This window comes from Falco naumanni, chromosome 3, assembly GCF_017639655.2.
Source record: "Falco naumanni isolate bFalNau1 chromosome 3, bFalNau1.pat, whole genome shotgun sequence".
Classification (NCBI taxonomy): domain Eukaryota; kingdom Metazoa; phylum Chordata; class Aves; order Falconiformes; family Falconidae; genus Falco; species Falco naumanni.
In genome coordinates this window covers 31,365,074-31,384,264 of record NC_054056.1, presented here as the reverse complement: position 1 = coordinate 31,384,264, position 19,191 = coordinate 31,365,074, and the positions used below count along the sequence as shown (strand labels likewise).

Here is a 19,191-nt window from a genome sequence, read left to right as displayed (position 1 = left end):
TGCAGTTCTGCTGCGTGCTGCTACTGTCAAAGAAGGTTTTGACCACCAGTTTAAGCCTTTAATGGCCAAGTGCTGCCGTCACCTTCTGTCAGTCCATGCTCTGGACAGGGTCCTGGCTCTCCCATGCCGCAGGAATTCCAAAGATGCTCTTGCTGGTGACTGCAACTCCAGATACAGGTCAGCGCACTGCACGCTGGCCGGACTGTAATTACAGATTGTTCTATGCAGAAAGTGGGTGGTTTCCATATAAAGGCAAAACATTAGCTTCATTGTTACAAAAACTTTTAAAAGGTAGTCACATAGCTCCATTGCAAGTTCCTTAGGAAATACCTCTGTTGTCACCTGCTTGTACAGGGTATGAACATAGTAACCCAAAGGTGTGGAGGAAAGTTTTATCAGGAGAGGTAAACTTTAGTTTTATTATGGTTCTGGTTTATTTATGGTTCATATATTATATGTATGCACTAAAAACCCCCACCAACTAAAAATAGTGTTTCACTAAGAGTTTATCTTAGTGTTCTCAACGGTGATTTATCTCCTCTGACATTGACGTAACTGGTTAATTGCCCAGAACTCCCACTTTATTGCAGTCTATAGCATTTTTGATGAATATCTGGCAAGATGTTTCACTGTCATTTTACAAAATGCATTAAGAAGGAAAGATCTCAGGCAGTTACAGCCCTATCCAACTGGCATTACTCAGCTAAAACATTCCCAAGAGCGTAAGAGATTTCTCTGAATAAATACTGTAGTATGGTACCTTTACAGTATGAAAACTCACACTTTCACACTGCTAATTGAACTTATCTGATTGTAATTTCCCTTTTTAATAATTCATATAAAATCACGGGGGGGGGGGGGGGGGGGGGGAAGTTGGGGACAAAGTTGCTATTTAATGGTTGCTTCCAAGCAATTTTCAGCAAGTATTTTCAGTAATTTTAGCCCCTGAAGTACAGCGATGGACCAGTAGCACTGAAACTCTGTGAGTCTACTCACAAAGCAGCTCTTTCTTGCTGTGTGTATATCTGTCTATTTCCCACTTACATTTCCATGTCTCTCTCAATCTTCTATCTGGATCATCTCTCTCCTCGGATGAGATGATTGCCAGGCTCAGTGCTTGGGTTCTGCACTGAGACAGCCAACAGGGAGAACATGTCAGATCGGAAAGAATGGAACGGTTACGGTCACTGAACCTGTAAAATCGTTTTCCATATGCTGCCAGGTGGCTATTAACCAGCAATTACTGCTAAGCACTGACGTTCCTATTGAGGTGCAGCACAAGGGTGACTGTACACAGATCTTATTATCAGTACTCCAGGCCATACGGGTTCCCTTGACTGGTTAGTTCTGTTGAAACCTTCTGGTAAGGCTTAAGGAATACAGCCATCGAAATAGGGACAAAGACTCAGAATTTTAACACGGGCTCAGCCCCGTGCCGTAAGGAGCGGTGGCACGTTACGCCTCTGCGGGGTCAGCGCGGGGAAGCGGTGTGATTTCCAGCACGTTCTGGGCTCCTGCCCTCACGCTTGGCCGGGAAGCAGGCTCTCGCCGGCGGCTGCCCGGCCCCGGAGGCGGCGCGGAGAGGCGGGGAAGCCGGCCGGTGGATGGCGGGCAGGGCGGTAACGCACCGCGGGGCGCAGGCCGCGCCGAGCTGCTCGCGGGGCCTCCGCACCAGCGCGGGCGGTGGCCGCTACGGCGGGACCGCACCGTGAGGGGTGAGGGCGGGCCACAGAGCGACCACCTCCCGCCCGCCTGCTGGGGGAAAAGGCTGGGAGGCGGCCGCGCTGTGGGCGCCCGCCTGAGGGAAGGGAGCCCGGCCGCCCCCGCCGCGGCCAACGGCAGCAGCGCGCGCCCGCCCGGCGCGGCGGGAAGCCGAACGGCGGGAGCAGGCGCTGCCGGGACTTGCAGGCGGGCGGCGCGGAACTGCACATCCCAGCGGCCCCCACGCACCGCACCCCCCCCCCCCCCCCCAGCGCGGTCACGTTGTGTTTATTGGCGAGGCCCCGCCCCGCCGCGCGAGCGGTGGCGTCACCCTCGCGAGCCTCCCGCGCTCGGCGGCCCTTGTCAGCAGCGAGGCGGGGGCTGTTTAATATTCATGAGGCGCGGGGAGCCGGCGGGAGCGCGGGGAGCGGCGGCCGGCGCACTCGCCCTCTGCCTGCCTAATGGCGCTCGCGACAGCTGGGGAGCGGGGCTGAGCCGGGCGCGCGGCGCGAGGGCACCGGCGGAATGCGCCCCGCTGCTACGTAATCCCCCCCGGGACGCGACGCCGCGCTCCGCTCGGCCCCCCCCGCGCCGCGCCGGGCCGCCGAGCGGCGCTCCCAGCAGGGCGGCGGCGGCGGCATCCCCGGCCCCGCGGGCGATGGAGCCCGCGCAGCAACGAGCGAGAGAAGCCCCGGCGGCGGGCGGCGGGCGGGGAGAGCTGGAGAGCGGCTCCCCGGGCAGGAGGAGTCAGGCGGCGCCCGGCGCGGAGAGCGGCGTGGAGCCGTCGGGCGGCGGCGGAGGGCAGCTGGACGGTAAAGGAGCCGGCGGCCCGCGGAGGAGGCGAGGGGGAGCTGGCGGCTTCGCTCCCCCCGCGGCGCTGGCGGCCAGCGGGACCCCGGCGGCCCCCGGCGGGGCCGGCAACGCCAACTCCCTGCTCCTGCGGCGGGGGAGGCTGAAGAGGAACCTCTCCGCCGCCGCCTCCTCGCCCGCCGCTGCCCCCGGCGCCTCGCTGGGCACCCGCAGCTTGGACAGGAAAGCGCTGCTGCTGAAGCCGCCTCGGCAGCTGCAGCCCCTGCAGCCCCCGGAGCGGGACTGGGTGCGGCGGGACCTGCAGCGGGGCTGCGTCCACGTCTACGAGCGCCACATGAACTGCTACCTGCGCCCGGTGCTCTGCACCCTGGAGACCACAGCGGCCGAGGTGGCCGCCCGCCTGCAGCAGCTCGGCCACCGGGGCGGCAGCAGCGTGGTGCGGGTGCTGGGCAAGGCGGGCGCACCGCCGCAGCCCCCGCCCGAGCCCGAGCCGGCGGCGGCGGCCCCCGCCGAGGCGCCGCCCGAGCCCGCGGCGGAGGGGCAGCGGCCGCCGCCGGAGGAGAGGCCGAGGAGCCGGCGAGGGACGCGGAGCGGGCTGGCCGGAGGAGACCGCGGGGAGGCGGCGAGGCCAGGGCGCTTGCCGCTGGGCGGCAGCGCCGAGGAGGGCGACTCGGCCGGCGGCCGGCCGAGCCCGGCGCCCTCTGACTTGAGCCCCGGGGCGCCGCCGGCCGAGCTGTACCTGGCGGGGCCGCCGCTCTCCTGCCCCTCCCTCCTGGGGGAGCTGGGGCCGGCCGGCTCCGACACCGAGAGCTTCAGCCCCAGCGCCGAGAGCGTCTCCGACCGGCTGGATCCCTACAGCAGCGGCGGTTCGTCCTCCTCGGAGGAGCTGGAGGCGGAGCCGGTGCCCCCCGACGGAGTGGAAGCAGGTGCGGGGCCGGGCCGGGCCCCCCGCTGCCCAGGGGAGCTGCCCCCGGGGCGGGCAGGGGGGGCGCCGGCGGGCGCGGCCGGCGGGCGGGAGCTGCTGGCGGGGGCCGCGCCGCCGGGGCCGCCCGCCCTGTACGTGCAGCTCCACGGGGAGACCAGCCGGCGGCTGGAGGCCCACGAGAAGCCACTGCAGATCCAGAACGACTACCTCTCCCAGCTGGGCTTCCGGGACCTGTGGCGGGTGCAGGAGGAGGGCATGGACTCGGAGACCGGCTGCCTCATCCGCTTCTACGCCGGTGAGCGGGGCGGAGGCGGGCGACCCTTGGGAGGGGGCGACCTTCGGGGCGGGCGGGCGCGGCCCCGGCCGGCGGGGTCGGGGTGAGGAGAGGGCGGGCGGCTGGGCGCTGCCCCTCCACCGAGGCGGCCGCGGGGATGCCCCTCTCACGGGGAAGGTGCCCGCGGGCGTCGCCGCGCAGGGGAGGGGCCGTGCGGGGAGGTCCCCGGCGGCGGGCAGGGCTGCCCCAAGCCGGCGGCCGGGGGAAGTCGGGGTGCCGGCGGAGCTCCAGGCTGCCCCAAGGCTGTGCCAGGGCAGCCTCCCCTCCTCTCGGCGCCTGGGTAATGGAGGTCGCTCTCCCGCTGTGTGCCGTTTCCAGCAGCGGCGCTGGGCGTTCGAGGTTAACTCGGCCTTAATCTACCGCTTTCCCCAGCGACGGGAAACGCGCCGGTGCCGCTGCCGGGGACCGGAGGGCGAAGGGCGCTCCCCGGTGTCCGCAGGGCGCTGGCGGCGCGGCGGCTGCGGGGCGCTCCGGGACCGCCTGGCGGCGGAGCGGGGGGCGCGGCGGCGGGCTCGGCCGGGGGAGCTGCGCGCCGGGCTGCTCCTGAAATAGGTCGCAACTGTGCGGGGCGCGCACGTTGCCCAGCTGAGAACGGTGCATTCCTGCAGACAAAACCCTGTGCTTCCCTGGTGTTGGCGGTTGGGATCATTTTTCCCGTTGATTAGCGTAGCGGGACTTCGCTGAAAGCCTGAGGCAGTAGGCGAGGAAAGTACACGAGTACAGGACATTCTCTTTGAAAGCAGGGTAGTCAAAACCTCCCTAATGAAAAGGCAGAAGCTTTTAATGTAGCTTTGCTGTTACGGCTTACAGTACAGAATTTTGGGAGCATTGGGTGGAAAAGTTAGCTCCCACGTTGTAATTACGCAACCTTCTGCAGTTTGGGAGAGGTTTAAAAATACCTTGTGTGTCAGTTGAATTGGTTTGTATGAAATACTGTGATCTTGGAACTCCCTGGGTTTTAACTGTCCTGTCCGTGTCTCCGACAAGGAGAAATTGTTTAATGTCCAAGTAAGCATTCCAACACCTGGTAAGTTTGCCTGTGAAATGGGTAAATGTGGTATCCAAAGCTAAGGTCATGCTAGCGGAGTAGCAAATGCCATCCATCCCCTTGCCGGCTTGGCTGAGCAGGGTGATCCTTCACTGAACCGTGAGAATTCAGTGCTTTTAACTCTGAAAAATAACGAGATTCTTCTTCCCTCGAGTGAATGCCACTGAATGTCAAATAGAGGCGGTAATGGCGGGGTGGGAAGGAGAGCAGTACGATAGATAAGTGCCCTTCTTTATTCAGAAGAGAATGTGGGAGTGGTGGTGAGCGGTCAGTTCAGCCTTTCTTCAGATTTCTTGGTCTGTTGTATAATGACCCCAGCGTAATGAGTGCAGAAGTAGTGTTTGTACAAGGGGTTGACAGAAATACGTTAGATTATGTTTGGGTTAGAAAGGAGCTAAAATACTTTTTTTTCCTCAGATGATGATGGTGGTCTGCATGTTTCTCCACTGAGCTGTTTGAGGGTGGAAGTCAGCAGGTGATGCTGGAAGGGATGTTGGCTTCCTGTATTTCCAGTTATCCCAGTGTTAAATGAGGATGCACAGATATGTTTTAAAATGGGACAGCTGTGTGCATCCTTTCCCTAACAGGATGTGTTCTAAAGAAAACACAATCAGAAAACGTAACTGAGTCTTACACACAGTTAACCGTTTGCATGTAGCTTTTATGCATTAAATAATTCTTTATGCTAAATGTGGAGGTTCCAACTCTGTTTTATTTCAATGGCTCAACTTGATTGCTAATGTAACTTGTACATTTGGGACTACTTTGTACAAAACTACTAAATAGGAATGTATTTTTATATGCATACATAGGATTAAATTAATGCAAATTTATTTCGCAAGTTCACATGCTAAGAAGTATGCTTCTGTACTTCCGAAGTGCAGTGTTTTTTGAAATCCTTCTCTCTTTGAAGGGATCTGTAATTAACATTTAAACCACCTGTGATCAGGTGCTTGTAGCAGAATGGTTGCAGCATCTAATATACCAGACCAGCCAAAACCAGCTAAGAAAATATTACTGTCGTGTAATCATACTGATTTTATGTAACTGTCTTGGCAAGTTGTCTCTGCTTCCTTATTTTATACACACCCACCCCCACCCCACCCCCAAAGATGAAAGGGAGGGAAGGAGAGGCACTTAAAAAGAATACTCATCAAATTAAACTGGAAAAGGGAGCGGTTTTTGGCCCCGAAGTTAGGGTGTTTTGCTTAGGAGAAGTACCTTTTTCTTTTTTTTTTTTTTTAAATAAATGATCCTCTAGGATCATACCCTAAGGAAAGCTTTAGAACAGTGATTTCCTGTTTGCCTGGGACTTCACTGGTTTAAGCAGCCTGGCTTGTCCCAGTAGATAAGAGAACCACTAGCATCTCTATCCCTGTAATTTCCTGCATGCTGTCTCAGTAGGATTTGGGGATCCTGGTCTTGTACCGATGTAAAATGGCATAAACCTAGGCTGGATTTATTGCATTGCTCCTAAAAAGAATTCTTTCACCTAATCCCCTTGGAGTTGGGAGAGAAGGGGGCACAGCGGTGACTTTCGGGTTTTTTTATTCCTGGGGAGAGACAGTTTTAAGGCTGGAAGACTGCTATACTGAAGCTTGACGTTAACAGACTCCAAATAAGATGGTACAGCCAATGGTTGTACTGATTACTGTAGGTTGGTAATACCTCTAGTTGTGAAATCTGGAAAATACAGATTTAAAAAAAAAAAAATTGCAAGGAGAATTGCGGAGAATCAGCATTTTTTTACTTTGACAAAACAGCTTTCTTAATAAGCAGCAGTCCACAAACATTCTGTAAATGAAATATCTGTTCTTTTAATGCAGAATTCCAAATTTAAAAGCCCCCAAACGTGATACTGGGATGGTAAAAGTACTTTCTGTACTTTGCCTTGGTTTGTTTCAGAATGTGGTTAATGCATCTTTATTTTGGTATCTCCTCTTCTTTTCTTACTTTAGAGTGTGGCTTATTTCTTCAGTCTCTTGACTCTGAGCATTAAATAGATAACGCTGTTGCCAAAACAAAACAAAATCCCCTACAGCTTCAAGGATCTGATCCTACTCCCTGTAATAACAATTTGAGCAGAACTGGGTGTTATCGACTGGTCATACTTGTCAACTATGTCAACTTTTCTCTCTGTTGAAATCTATCTCAACAAAAGATGCTGTCCTCAAAGTTTGAAATACTTAATCTCTATTTAATAGGATATGGTTAAATAGCTTTTCACTGACATATTACGTTACAGTTATAGAACTGTGTAAGAATCTGTGGTGCAATTACAGTCATGGTATTGTCACTGGGAGACCGATCAGGTCAGACTTACTAAACCGTTCCTAAAACCATAAGAAGGCTCTAATCCAGAGGGCTTCTTGCAAACAAGTTACGGTATCCCTTATTGCTCTCTAAAAATAATTTTTCTAAAACATGAGTTGTCCAAGTGGCCTTGACTTCTCTGTAGTTTGTCTGTAGGAGGAAAAATAGAGTAATGCACCAATCTCATAATTTAAAAACTGCAAACCCCCCTTATTTGTCTTGAGACTTTAGATCAAGAGTAAGTGTAGAATCGTATGCAGTGCTGTGTTCGGGAGCATGGCAAGGAGCATGAGTAACATGATCTTGGTCTTGAAGATTGGTTCGGTACAATGGATGTTTGAGGCTTTTTTGTTTTACTACTGAAAGGTGATGTTGTTTGTGATTCTGGCACTTGGCCATCATTAAATTCTCTGCTCTTTGATGTGACATAGGGCTTCGGCACCTGCTGGCGTCATCAAATATATCACTTTTGAGTAGATGATTGCCTATAGGCAGAATATTAAGAAATGCCAGATGTAATTAGGGGTGTTAATTTTACAACTGGCTGTCACATTTTATTTGTGAAGAGATGCTTTTTGCTCATGTGACCTTTTAGAAAGCTGTGAGGAGAAACAAATCCAGTTTTGTCTTAAAATTCATTACAAGGAATGTTTGTATGAAGATAAGGGTGGGAAGATATTTTCAGGATCAGTTGCAGTAATCTAAGCAATTGTTTGGTTGATTTATTTTTAATTGTGAAGTACACTTAGTAGTTGGGGTCACATTAAGACTTGAAGCTACAAGGATGGAAACATGGTTTTAGATGCCTACTCTTACATGGAAACACTGTAGGCCTGGCAATGCTGAATGTTGTGGAATGTGACATGTATCGAATCGATAGCTGCTTGGTGCAGTTCAGCTATTTAGCTCATTGGTAAACTCGATTTAAGATGACTAAGTGCCATTTGAGGGGGTGGAAACGTGCCAAGGACAGACCTGCTTCTTCACTGAGGGTAGGAGAACAGCTGTGCCCTAAAGAGCTGCCTTTGGAGCACTGACTTAGTTCTGAAATCCAGTTATCTTAGTTAACATGAAAGAAATTAATTCACATTAGTGTGAATGGATGTTTTTTTACAGATTTGATTGGACAGGAGAGGTCTCTGTGAACTTGTCTGAAACTGAAAGGGAAAAAAATCTCTGCCTAGGGCTGCAATGTTCTTGATTTTTATTTTTATTTTTTTTTCCTTCCTAACATGACTTGGATGTACATTCTTTTACCTTGTAATCATTTATGTTTTGGCATCTCCTGCAGAGAGAAGTTATACCTAAAACTTGCCACTTTGGGAAATTACCTCATTTCAAATATATAACGTGTTTAAAGCCAAGCTTTGTCCTTGGTGGGACCAAAGCAGTGAAATTTCTAGTCTGGTTCTGCAAGAAAGTTTAAAATGGCTACAGTGCCTTTGGCTTGCTCCACCTGTTCATGTGCATAGCCATTTGCTTATCTCCTTGCAGTTGGAATGGGATCTTTCTAAGGTAGGCAGTTTTGGGGGCTCTGAGGGCACAGTGGCCTTTCCTGCGCAGGAGTTGCCCTGCAGATAATGTTGGAATGCTGCTGAGGCCGCAGCTGAGCTTGGTATGTGACAGCTGTTAAGTACAATGGTTTTTGCAACTTTAAAATTCCGTTGTACTCCTGGCTAGCATCCATAATTTAAGTATGTGTGAAGTACCAACACGGGAAATTTCAGTGTGATGTACAGAAGAGTTACTATATATACTAAATATGTAGTACCTAAACTGATATGTCCAGGAGCAGAATTTCCTCACTGCTGTGCAGAATACACAGAATACAGTATTTTTTTTTCCTCTTTCTTTTCTCTGTATGTATTTTGATACTACCCCTCTTCTCAGATCTCACCAGTTATTTCTCTTTTTTTCTTTTTCTTTTTTTTTTTCTTGAAACTGCATAAACATCCTCTTGATGATGGAACTGCTGGTATACCTAAAAGCCCTTGTGCAATTAAAACATCCATCTGTTCTGTTAGGGCACTGACAGACTGCTATGCATCTAAAGCACTACATGGCTCTTGGGAAGATACTACTTAATAGTACTTAAAAAGGAAACATTCATTTGAAACAGTGTTAGCAACTGGTATGTGCTTCTTAATTAACAAAAATTACTTGGTAGTTTTATAAAACCATATAAAGAGAAATTTCTTTGGTCTCTAAATGATCCCCTAGAAAAGAGCAATATCAAACACCATGTCTGAGAAGGTCAGTTCGAAAACTATGCATACAGAATTCCATAGAATAGAATCTTGAGAGAGAAATCCTGAAGAGTGCTGCTTGTTACACTCAGCTTTTTAGTTTGGAGGGGACCTGTACCTTGCACACTTATAGCTATATTTCCCTCTACCTTTAAGAGGTGGTCATTTTAAATTGTTTCAGCTATTAGTGTCTTGATTTAGGAGGGGAAAGAAAAAAAAAAAAAAGAAAATGAAACCAAAGACTGACTTTCTGTTTGCCTTGGATAGTAGAAGCAAAGGCCTAGTCTTCAGTATTTCATGATGTCACTGCTTGTGGAATGGAGCACACTGGCATTTTAGATCAGATAAATCTGCGCATGGACTTGTTCTCAGCTTCCCTTGACTCAATTTTATTGCTCTATTTTAGAACTTTTGCTCAAATGAGGATTTGCACTCTGGGAAGCTGTATGTCTGAAATAGCCCTGTATTAACTTTATTTTGTGACCCAGCGAACTGAATATTGTGTTTACCTTTGAGCGTTTTTTTTTTTTTTTTTGTAAGGTCTCTTGGTGTGGATTCAAAAGGAATAGGCTGATGCTTGGAGTCAGTTGCAGTTGTGTGAGGAAACTGACTCAAGTAAAAAGGATGGAGTGGGGTGTACTAATGTCTCTTCTGTTTTGTAAGCTTTTCTATCTTGGCCATGCAATTCCAGCTTACTTTTTCCTTCTCAAAGCTGCTTAAGAGAAATGCAATGAACCTTTGTAAACAACTAAAAAGTTTTAAACTTGCTGAAAAATGAATGTGTCTTAACTTTTTCTAGATTTGGCTCTAAGACGGGAATCCTGAAATACTAAGCTTCTCACAGGATATTTAAGAAACTTCAGAGGAAGACAATGTCCTCATTTTTAAGATGGTCGATACAGTCTAGATTATGGTAATCAATTGTCAGATTGGAAACCTAAGTTAAAATTCCAACTGTGTGCTAATGACAGAGTTGTGTATAGATTTGAGGTAGTTAAGCTCTACAGATTTTATGTTGGAAAGCTTCTGTGAAAATTCTAGATTTTCAGCTTCATGCTTCACTTAAAAGTGCCTAATTTTATTCTTTGTGTAATTTCTGTCCTTAACATAATTTTCAAAAAATAACTAGTGACAAATTCTAATTAAATGTTTTCCCACTGATTGGTGTTAAATACCAAAACAGTCTTAGGTATTGGAGAATTTTAAACTGAAGTCTTTTTTATTTATGATATATTTTAATTGCCTTTTAATTTACTTTTTGTCATATGTGTGCTATGTAATAAAATGTTACACGCAAAGAATAAGCATCACCTGCCTGTTGGAATGCAGCAGCTGTCGTAACAGCATGGAAGGACCAATGTGGGTTGTAACTGAATAACATTATTGTGTCCCACTGCAATTTTGTTCAGGATTTCGGGTAGGCAAAATTAATAGTATAACCAGTTTTTTTGTGGTGTCCGGGCTGGGACAGCCGCTTATGGGTGTGTGTGTGTGTTTTTTAAAAAAAACCAAAGCACTGGCAGGAATTGCCATTTGGATTCCTGTCTGTAAGTTACCACAGCTGTGGTCACCCCCTCCATGCACTCTGCCACTGTCACATAAAATCATTTAGTTATGTAAGTTGATAATCCAAATTCTTTTTGCCAGTTGCCACAATCAGGATTCCTTTTACTTCCCTGTTCAGCTAACTAGCTCGTTCTGGCCCTTTGGGACTGATGTCTGAGACTTTCTGCTCCTGTGGTTGTGGTTAAAATATAAGGAAGAATGGGAATTTTGCCAAATCTCTTGGGGGGGGGGGGGGGGGGAGCGTTGGTGCGCAAAAACCCCCAAGTTATTTAGGGGGCAAAAATTGTTCTTTGAAGAATATTGCATTTAAAAATGACAACTGTTAAATTGGGAAGAAAGGCCTCCTGGAGTGAAGAGTCATTTAATTTCACAACATAGCATACTATTCTTTGAAGCTTTTTCTGTCGATGGGGAAGTAAAATTTCTTCCAGCTGGCTTTGACTTATTTGGAGGGATGCTGAAAATACTCATTGCCCAACTAACTGTGTTCCTCGATTTGAATAAGCTAAGAATAACTATTTACATATTGATGTAAAATACTGAGTTTCAGTGGATTTTTTTCTCTGGTTTTATCTAGCTTAGTTCTCGGTGTATAAGGAAAGTGGAATTCTGTAAGGGGAGAAGATTTTTGAAGTTTAACTCAATATTTTTTGTGGGTCAGAGGTAAATTTGGCCCTCTACAGGCTATTAATTGTTCCTGGTCTTGTCCAATGGCAACGGGAATCTTCAAACCAACTTCACTAGGATCTGAATTGTATTCATAATTTTCAAAACCCCATAATAGCCACTTGAACCGGTTCCTCTCATCTGCAAGCACTCCAAGTGCCATGCCAACTTATTTAAATAAAGACAAAACAAATGGGCCTTGCTCCAAGGGGTAACGAGATGCTGGAATGCCTTTGAAGTTCAGGACCCTAGGCTGTAGGTGCGATTTACATAAACCTCGTTAGGTAATCTGAATGCAGTTTCTTTTCCTGTTTGTTCGATTTATGAAGCTTTGTGTCCAAAGAGAAAGAGATAGTAAGACCTGTAATTAAGATAAGTAGCAAGCCACTCCTTGTCTGAATGCTGCTTTGGCGAGGAGAGAGTTTCAGATGCAGCATTAAGGGTAGAACAAAACCTATGATTCAGGCACCTTCAGTTGATAGGGATAATACCAACTCTTTTCCTTTGGAAAAGCTGCATGCTTCTTTAAACAATAACTGTGCCTAGTTCAACCGAATATTTGCTTTAAAATAAATGGTACAGAAAAGCTTAAAGTTCTTACTAGCAACGATTTTTGATTTTATGTACACCATAGATGGTCTATCTAAGCAGCTCTCATGAGTTTTAAAGCTACCTTGAAAGTAGGACGTTTCTAAGTGGACAGTGAGTTTTCCGATCAGAACTGCATACAATGATGTTTTGTTGTTCTCAATCAACCACTTGCTTTTTCTTCCTGTCTGATCCTCTTTAACCTTTTTTTAAAGCAGATAAGAAGCAGTAGCAATGAGTTTGCAGTAAGAGTACTGCAAGCAGCAAAGCTAACTTGATACGCAATCTGCTTGCTAATATGATTGGTCAGATCTACCAGTGACGACTTATAACCAGTTATTTTATGATTGCTGACTCGAATTCTAAGTGCTGGGGGAATGTATTTTTCCTTCTACTGTGTGTTACTTAGCGGGACAGATGGACCTCTGGGGGACAACACAGAAGTAGTTTTATTTATTAAACATAATTACGTCTGAGACAACCTAATATTGTATGTCACAATTGGCTTTCGCATCTATGTATATTTGCTTTCATGCTATGAAGCTTGCCTGTTGGAATAAAAAAATTATTGACAAAAACTGTTATGAATGAAGTGGTGGAAGAAGGCTAGCGTGTACAATGTACTGAAGTTAACAGGTTGGGAGCTTTTGGTTTCTGGTACCAGTATTGCATGGCTACAAACACAAAGGCAAGATAGTTTGCAGGTTGTAAATGGGAATATTTCTCAAAGTGAAGTTAAATCACATATGTGTGGGAGATGCAATTTAACATTTCAGAAATACCAACAGGAGCTTGTTGAAAGCTGTGTAATACGTAATTATATGAAAGGGCTCCCCCTGCCCCCCATTTCAGTCCTGGAGTTGAGGATTTTTAATGTACTGTCTTGATAAAAGCGTGGAGCTCATAGTGTGGTTGTATGGATTGAAATTTCAATGGTTAGAAGTAGACCTGAGTTTGTATCCTTTCAGAGCAAGCAGTTAACATTTCTGTCCAGGGTGTCCTAGCTAATAAAAGGGAGGATTGGCTGAAAATGGGAATCTGGACTCTTTGAAGTGTCCAAGCTCTCTGAAGTGCTTGTGAGGCTTTTTTGTTTTCTTTTTTTTTTTTTTTTTGTGGCATGAAAATTATGGTCCCTTGTTTGTATCAACCAAAATAGAATCTGTAGTCTGTATATTCCCTGTGAATAAACTAAAAGATTAGTGATACATTTCAGACTATTAAATGCAGAAAGTGTTTCCATTTCATAAGTTCCAGAACAATGGTATCAACTGTATAAGTACATTCATTCCCCTTAAGATTAGACTATAGCACTGAGTGTGTCTCTTTAATCTTCTTAATGAAATGACAACTTTAATTCCTGCTAATACGAGAAGAGTAATTACGTTCTTTTACTTTATTCTACTTTACAGATTCCATCTTGGAAGTGTTCCTTGTAAGAAAAACTATTTTGGAATGTTTTTTTTCTGAATTCATGTGATAAACTAGGATTTTTTATTTTGTAACTTCCGTTTTTTTTTTCATCATTGAAACCTAGAATGAAAATATCTTCATCAGTATTGTTAGATATCATAGTACAGAGATTAAGATGCTTTATAGCCTGCAGTGGACTAAGCCATATTTCTTCTGTCAGCATCAGAATAAGCGTTTATCTGGAGAAAATGGTCTACTACAGCCTGGGGTACAATAATGTATTTAATTTGCAACACCAGGTGGGGTGTGATCCTTTACATAGTGCTCCACTGGAGTGTGGGCAGATTCAGCACCTCTTGCTGCTTCGGTTTTGTGTTAATATGAGCGTATTTTGAGTTCCTGGCAAATAACTGATATTACTTACACTCTGGAGATGAGGGAATGCAGATTTGTCACCTTAGTTGTGAACAGTGCTGTCTTGAGGCTGTCAGGAGATTGCAAAGCACAGATCAGCTGTAGATACTTTTAGCCTACAATATGCAGCTAAACTATTTTTTTTCTTTTTCCTTTTGGTTTTTTTTTTTTCCTGTATTATTTCCTTTTTCCCTCCCTCCTTTTTCCCTCCCTCCCTCCCTCCCTCCTTGTGGAGAAGAGCTTTAATTGTAGCATGGTTAACACAGGTCTGAAAAAATAAATAAGCAAAATCCTCTCCAGAAAGTCCCAGCGCACAGCTACAACAAATTGCTTTGCCTGTTTATGTTAACAATGTAGGATCAGGCAACAGTGTAGTCAAAAGAGATTAAAAAAGCACAGCCTTAAAGGGGTTTAAGGTATATTGTACTTTTGTATTGTAGAAACGAGCACGTGAAAAATTTGGTTTGTTTTTTGTTTAAATAAAAAAAATCCTTTTTCACATGTATTTTTTTCACCCATCAGTACATCTCTTGTAAATGTAGGGTTTTAAGAGGCAAAGGTTGTGGCCTACATAATGTTCTCAAAGTGCTTGTCTCTAAGAAAAATTTGTGAACTAGTTATGAAACTACAAAGCAAGGCTAATCTTGCATAGTAATAATTGGATGTACTGAATCTTTAATGTTAAACTGACTTGTAAACAGTGGTATTACATGGGGAATATCCATAAAGCTTATGCTTTTCAGCAATGTGTGCAGCAAACGTAGAGGAAATTCAGCACTTGGCAGTGCTTTCTTGCTAGCTGTCACCAGGTAAGCTGGGCATGATCAACTGGTCAAGTTAAAAAAAATAAGCAGTTAGCAATCATTGTCCTTTCTGAATTGTGGACAAAGGTTCTGCTAAGGTATGTGGTATAGTCCAAGTCTAGTCTTGTCTTGTAGCCCTGAAAAAGGATCGATTCCTGGTAAGCAGGTTGTGGGGACTCGGTGTCCAGGAGAGGACTGCGTATGTGTACTTGCCATGGGGAAATGCAAGAGCAACTGCAATTTTCATAGGGGTGCACTGGTCTTGCACCTATATGTTGTCTTCATTCTGTGAGGTTCTTGATGATGTTGCACTTAAAGAATTGATGAATTGCCTTTCTGGATGTGGTATCGTTACTTCAAGTTTGCCTAGATGCTGTGCCTGTTGGCAAGCCTTGATCAGAGATGTTATTTGACACTGTCTTCAATAGGTCCCTTGACCATTGTGCCTTGGCACTCTGCGGGTTTTTGGGTTGCACTGGTTTTTTTCATTCAGGTTTCACTTGTGCTCAGCTCTTTATTGCTCATATCCACTAATTTTTCTAAACAGATAGGGTATGTACTCAGTTAAAAATCCTTTGAGCCTTTTTCCATAGACATGGTTATACTACTTTGCAGCAAAATGTGTTGTTCAAAGACAGTTGGAGACTAATGTCTGACCTTCATACCTCATGTAGATGCTGTCCATACCAAAACAAATGCTGTGGCATAGAGTTAATACCCACTAACCTTTTCATAGCAGAAATGTCTGAATATAGCCGTGTTTCCATCCACAGTAGCAGAGAAACAGCACAATATCCTTATTTCCCTAACAAAAAAATTAGGCAAACATTGTCTTATCATCTATACATAAACATCCTGTTTTGTCTTTTTGGATTCTCTTGGGCATTTGCTTCTCTGGACTGGAGTTACTGCTGTTTTGGCAACTCTCATGCTTAGGAGAGTATACCCTCGTGGGACTGTCTGCAGGCAGGCATGCCTGGCTTCTTTGCTTTGAATGTGAGTATTTGTTTGCTTCCCTTCTTGTTAGTGAAAAGCGTGGCCGTAGCTAGTTGCAGGTGTCATTAAGCCATGTTGGCATGGCCACTAATCTGAGCATTTCACTGTGACTTGAATTGATGGAAGGGTGTCACCTTTCTGGAGGTGCTGGTATTGGTAGAGGTGTCACGTGTAACAGGCTGAGTTCCCGAATAGTAATCGGGGTTAGCTGAACTGTTAAAACGAGTACACTGATTTGTGCATCACTTTAATCATTCCTGCTGTGTGCGGTTCTCACCCTATCCATTTTGTTGCGTATATGTGAGACTGTTGAGAGATTTGGTGGAAGGTAAGAGGAAGTTGCACAATTTTGTTTCCTAATGACTTCTAAGGCCATTATGAGTGCATTCATTCCTTGCTAGTTGTAAAGAGAGGGAAGGTAGGACATGGTTGGAAAAAAATATAGAGGTTTTGCCTTTTCACTGTTTGCTGTTGTAGTTACTCTTATTCATGTGTGTGCTTTAGTTTTTACTGAAGGCAGTTGAAGTGAAAAGAGGATTTAAATGCTGACATATGAGTGCATCTCGTCAGGGGTTGAAGGTAGAGAGGTAAATACTATTGTAGCTTGCTTGAAAGTGCCGTGAGCTTTAGAGTCATGGAATGGTCAGTGTTGGAAGGGACCTCTGAAGATCATCTGGTCCATCCCCCTGCTAAAGCAGGTTCACCCAGAGCAGGTTGCACAGAATCATGTCCAGGTGAGTTTTGAATGTCTGCAGAGAAGGAGACCCCACAGCCTCTCTGGGCAGCCTGTGCCAGTGCTGTCACTCTCAAGGTACAGAAGTTTTTCCTTACATTCAGAAGGAACTTCTTGTGTTTCCGTTTGCGCCCATTGCCCCTTGCCCTGTCGCTGGGCACCACTGAAAGGAGCCCGGCCCCGGCCTCTGGGCACTCGCCCTTGAGGTATTTGCAGACATTGATAAGGTCCCCTCTCAGGCTTCTCTTCTCCAGGCTGAACAGGCCCAGCTCTCCCAGCCTTTCCTCACCAGGGAGGTGCTCCAGCCCCCTCACCATCGCCGTGGCCCTCCGCTGGCCCCTCCCCAGCAGTTCCCAGTCTCCCCTGAACTGGGGAGCCCAGCGCTGGACCCAGCGCTCCAGGTGCGGCCTCAGCAGGGCCGAGCAGAGGGGCAGGATCACCTCCCTCGACCTGCTGGCCACGCTCCTCCTCACGCACCCCAGGGTCCCGTGGGCCTTCTTGGCCACCAGGGCACACTGCTGGCCCACGGGCAACTGGCTGCCCACCAGCACTGCCAGGTCCTTCCCCGCAGAGCTGCCTCCCAGCCCTCAGCCCCAGCCCGTGCTGGTGCGCGGGGCTGTCCCTCCCCAGGGCAGGACCCTGCGCTGGCCTTTGCTGAGCCCCATGAGGTCCCTCTCCGCCAGCTCTCCGGCCTGCCCAGGCCTCGCTGAATGGCAGCGCAGCCTTCGGGTGGATCAGCCGCTCCTCCCAGCTCTGTATCGTCAGCGACTTGCTGAGGGCGCTTCTGCCCCTTCCTCCAGGTCACTGATGAGTCAGTTGGACAGGACCGGACCCAGCAGGGACCCCTGCGGAACACCGCGAGCTGCAGGCCTCCAGTTAGCCGCTGCCCCACTGATCACAACCCTGTGAGCTCTGCTGTTCAGCCAGTTCTCAATCTGCCTCGCTGTCCACTCATCTAGTCCACGCTTCCTGAGTTTACATACGAGGATGTTATGGGAGACAGTGTCAAAAGTCTTGCTGAGGTCAATGTAGACAACATCCCCTGTTCCCCCCTCATCTACCCAGCCACTCATTCCATCATAGAAGGCTATCAGGTTGGTCAGGCATGATTTCCCCTTGTTGAATCCATGTTGACTGCTCCTGATAAGCTTCTTTTCCTCCCCGTGCCTAGAGATGACCTCCTGGATGACTTGTGCCATCACCTTTCCAGGGATGGAGGTGAGGCTGACTGGCCTGTAGTTTCCTGGGTCCTCCTTCTTGCCCTTTTTGAAGGCTCAAGTGACACTGGCTTTCCTCCGGTCCTCAGGCACCTCTCCTGTCCTCCATGACCTTTCAAAGATGATGGCGAGTGGTGTAGCCTTGACATCCCAGCTCCCTCAGCACTCGGGGGTGCATCCCATAGGGGCCCATGGGTCTCTGGGTGTCAGGGTGTTAGGTTTGCTTAAGTGGTCTCTAAAGTGATCCTCTTCAACCAAGGGAAAGTCTTCTTTCTCCAGACTTCTTCTCTTGCCTCGAGGGTCTGAGAAACTGGACTGATGGCCTTGGCAGTGAGGACTGAAGGAAAGAAGGCATTCAGTAACTCCGCCTTCTCTGTATTCTTAGTCACCAGGGAGCCCACCTCATTCAGCAGTGGGCCCGTGTTTTCCCTAGTCATTCTTTCTTGCTGATGTACTTGAAGAAACCCTTTTTCTTGTCCTTGACCTCCCTCACCAGATTTAATTCCATCCAGACCTTAGCTTTCCTCATTGCTTCCCTGCACGTGCTGACCACATTCCTATATTCCTCCCAAGTGGCTTGTCTTTTTCCACATTCCATAAATTTCCTTTTTCTGTTTGAGGTTTGCCAGAAGCTCCTTGTTCATCCAAGCAGGTCTCCTGCTGTCTTTGCTTGATTTCTTACTTATAAGGATGCAGCTATCTTGAGCTTGGAGGAAGCGATGCTTGACGATTAGCCAGCTCTCTTGGCCCCCTACCGTCTAGAACCCTAACCCATGGGATTTCTCCAAGTAGGTGCTTTGCAGGTGAATGAAGAGCAAAGGTAAAAAAAAAAAATATGGATGTGGTAAAGAATCATGGTTTGTCTCTAGCTGGTGAAGACTCTTGCCTGCAGGTAGAGAGAGCAGTGCTCTGCCACCATCGCCAGCTCTGCTGGACGCTGGCAGAAGTGTGGTGGTGACATCACCCCAAGGAGAAGGTTAGGCAGAGTCACTGGGGCTGCTTGTTCTGCACAGGCACTCGGGAAAGGGTTTCTTTCGTATGCTGTCTAATAGATTCAGCCTTTTATTTTATAATATAATTAAATAACCAAGCCTTTGTGAGGCTCCTGAATTCCTTTAATTTAGCGGCAGCACAGAAGCTGAATTCAGAGCATTCATGGGCCTGTACTATCTCCCTGACTACTTGCCAGGTCTATTCATGCTGTTCTGAGTGCAGGAAGTTCTCACATTCATTCAGGGTTGTGGGGGGGGTGGGGGTGGAAGGCGTTGTGTAGTTGGCTTTTTTTTTTTTTTTTTTTTAAAGCAAGGGAAATGGTTATAAGGAAAATTCTTCAGTGATTCCATGGGACCAATTTACCAACTGTTAATCTGTGAGTAAATAATGGGAACAGTTTATACACTTGGCAGCTCTTGAGAAAGAGC

At 47.3% G+C, this 19,191-nt stretch overlaps 1 protein-coding gene across 1 annotated transcript in view; it reads left to right on the top strand.

Moving 5' to 3' along the window:
- Positions 1-2,073: 2,073 nt before the first annotated feature.
- The window catches only part of PHLPP1 (PH domain and leucine rich repeat protein phosphatase 1), a 143,037-nt gene continuing 125,919 nt past the window's right edge, over positions 2,074-19,191 (top strand). Inside the window, exon 1 of the mRNA XM_040586442.1 lies at positions 2,074-3,731. Within this exon, the coding sequence (XP_040442376.1) occupies positions 2,096-3,731 (1,636 nt within the window). The 5' untranslated portion in view covers positions 2,074-2,095. The remainder of the gene's footprint in view (positions 3,732-19,191) is intronic.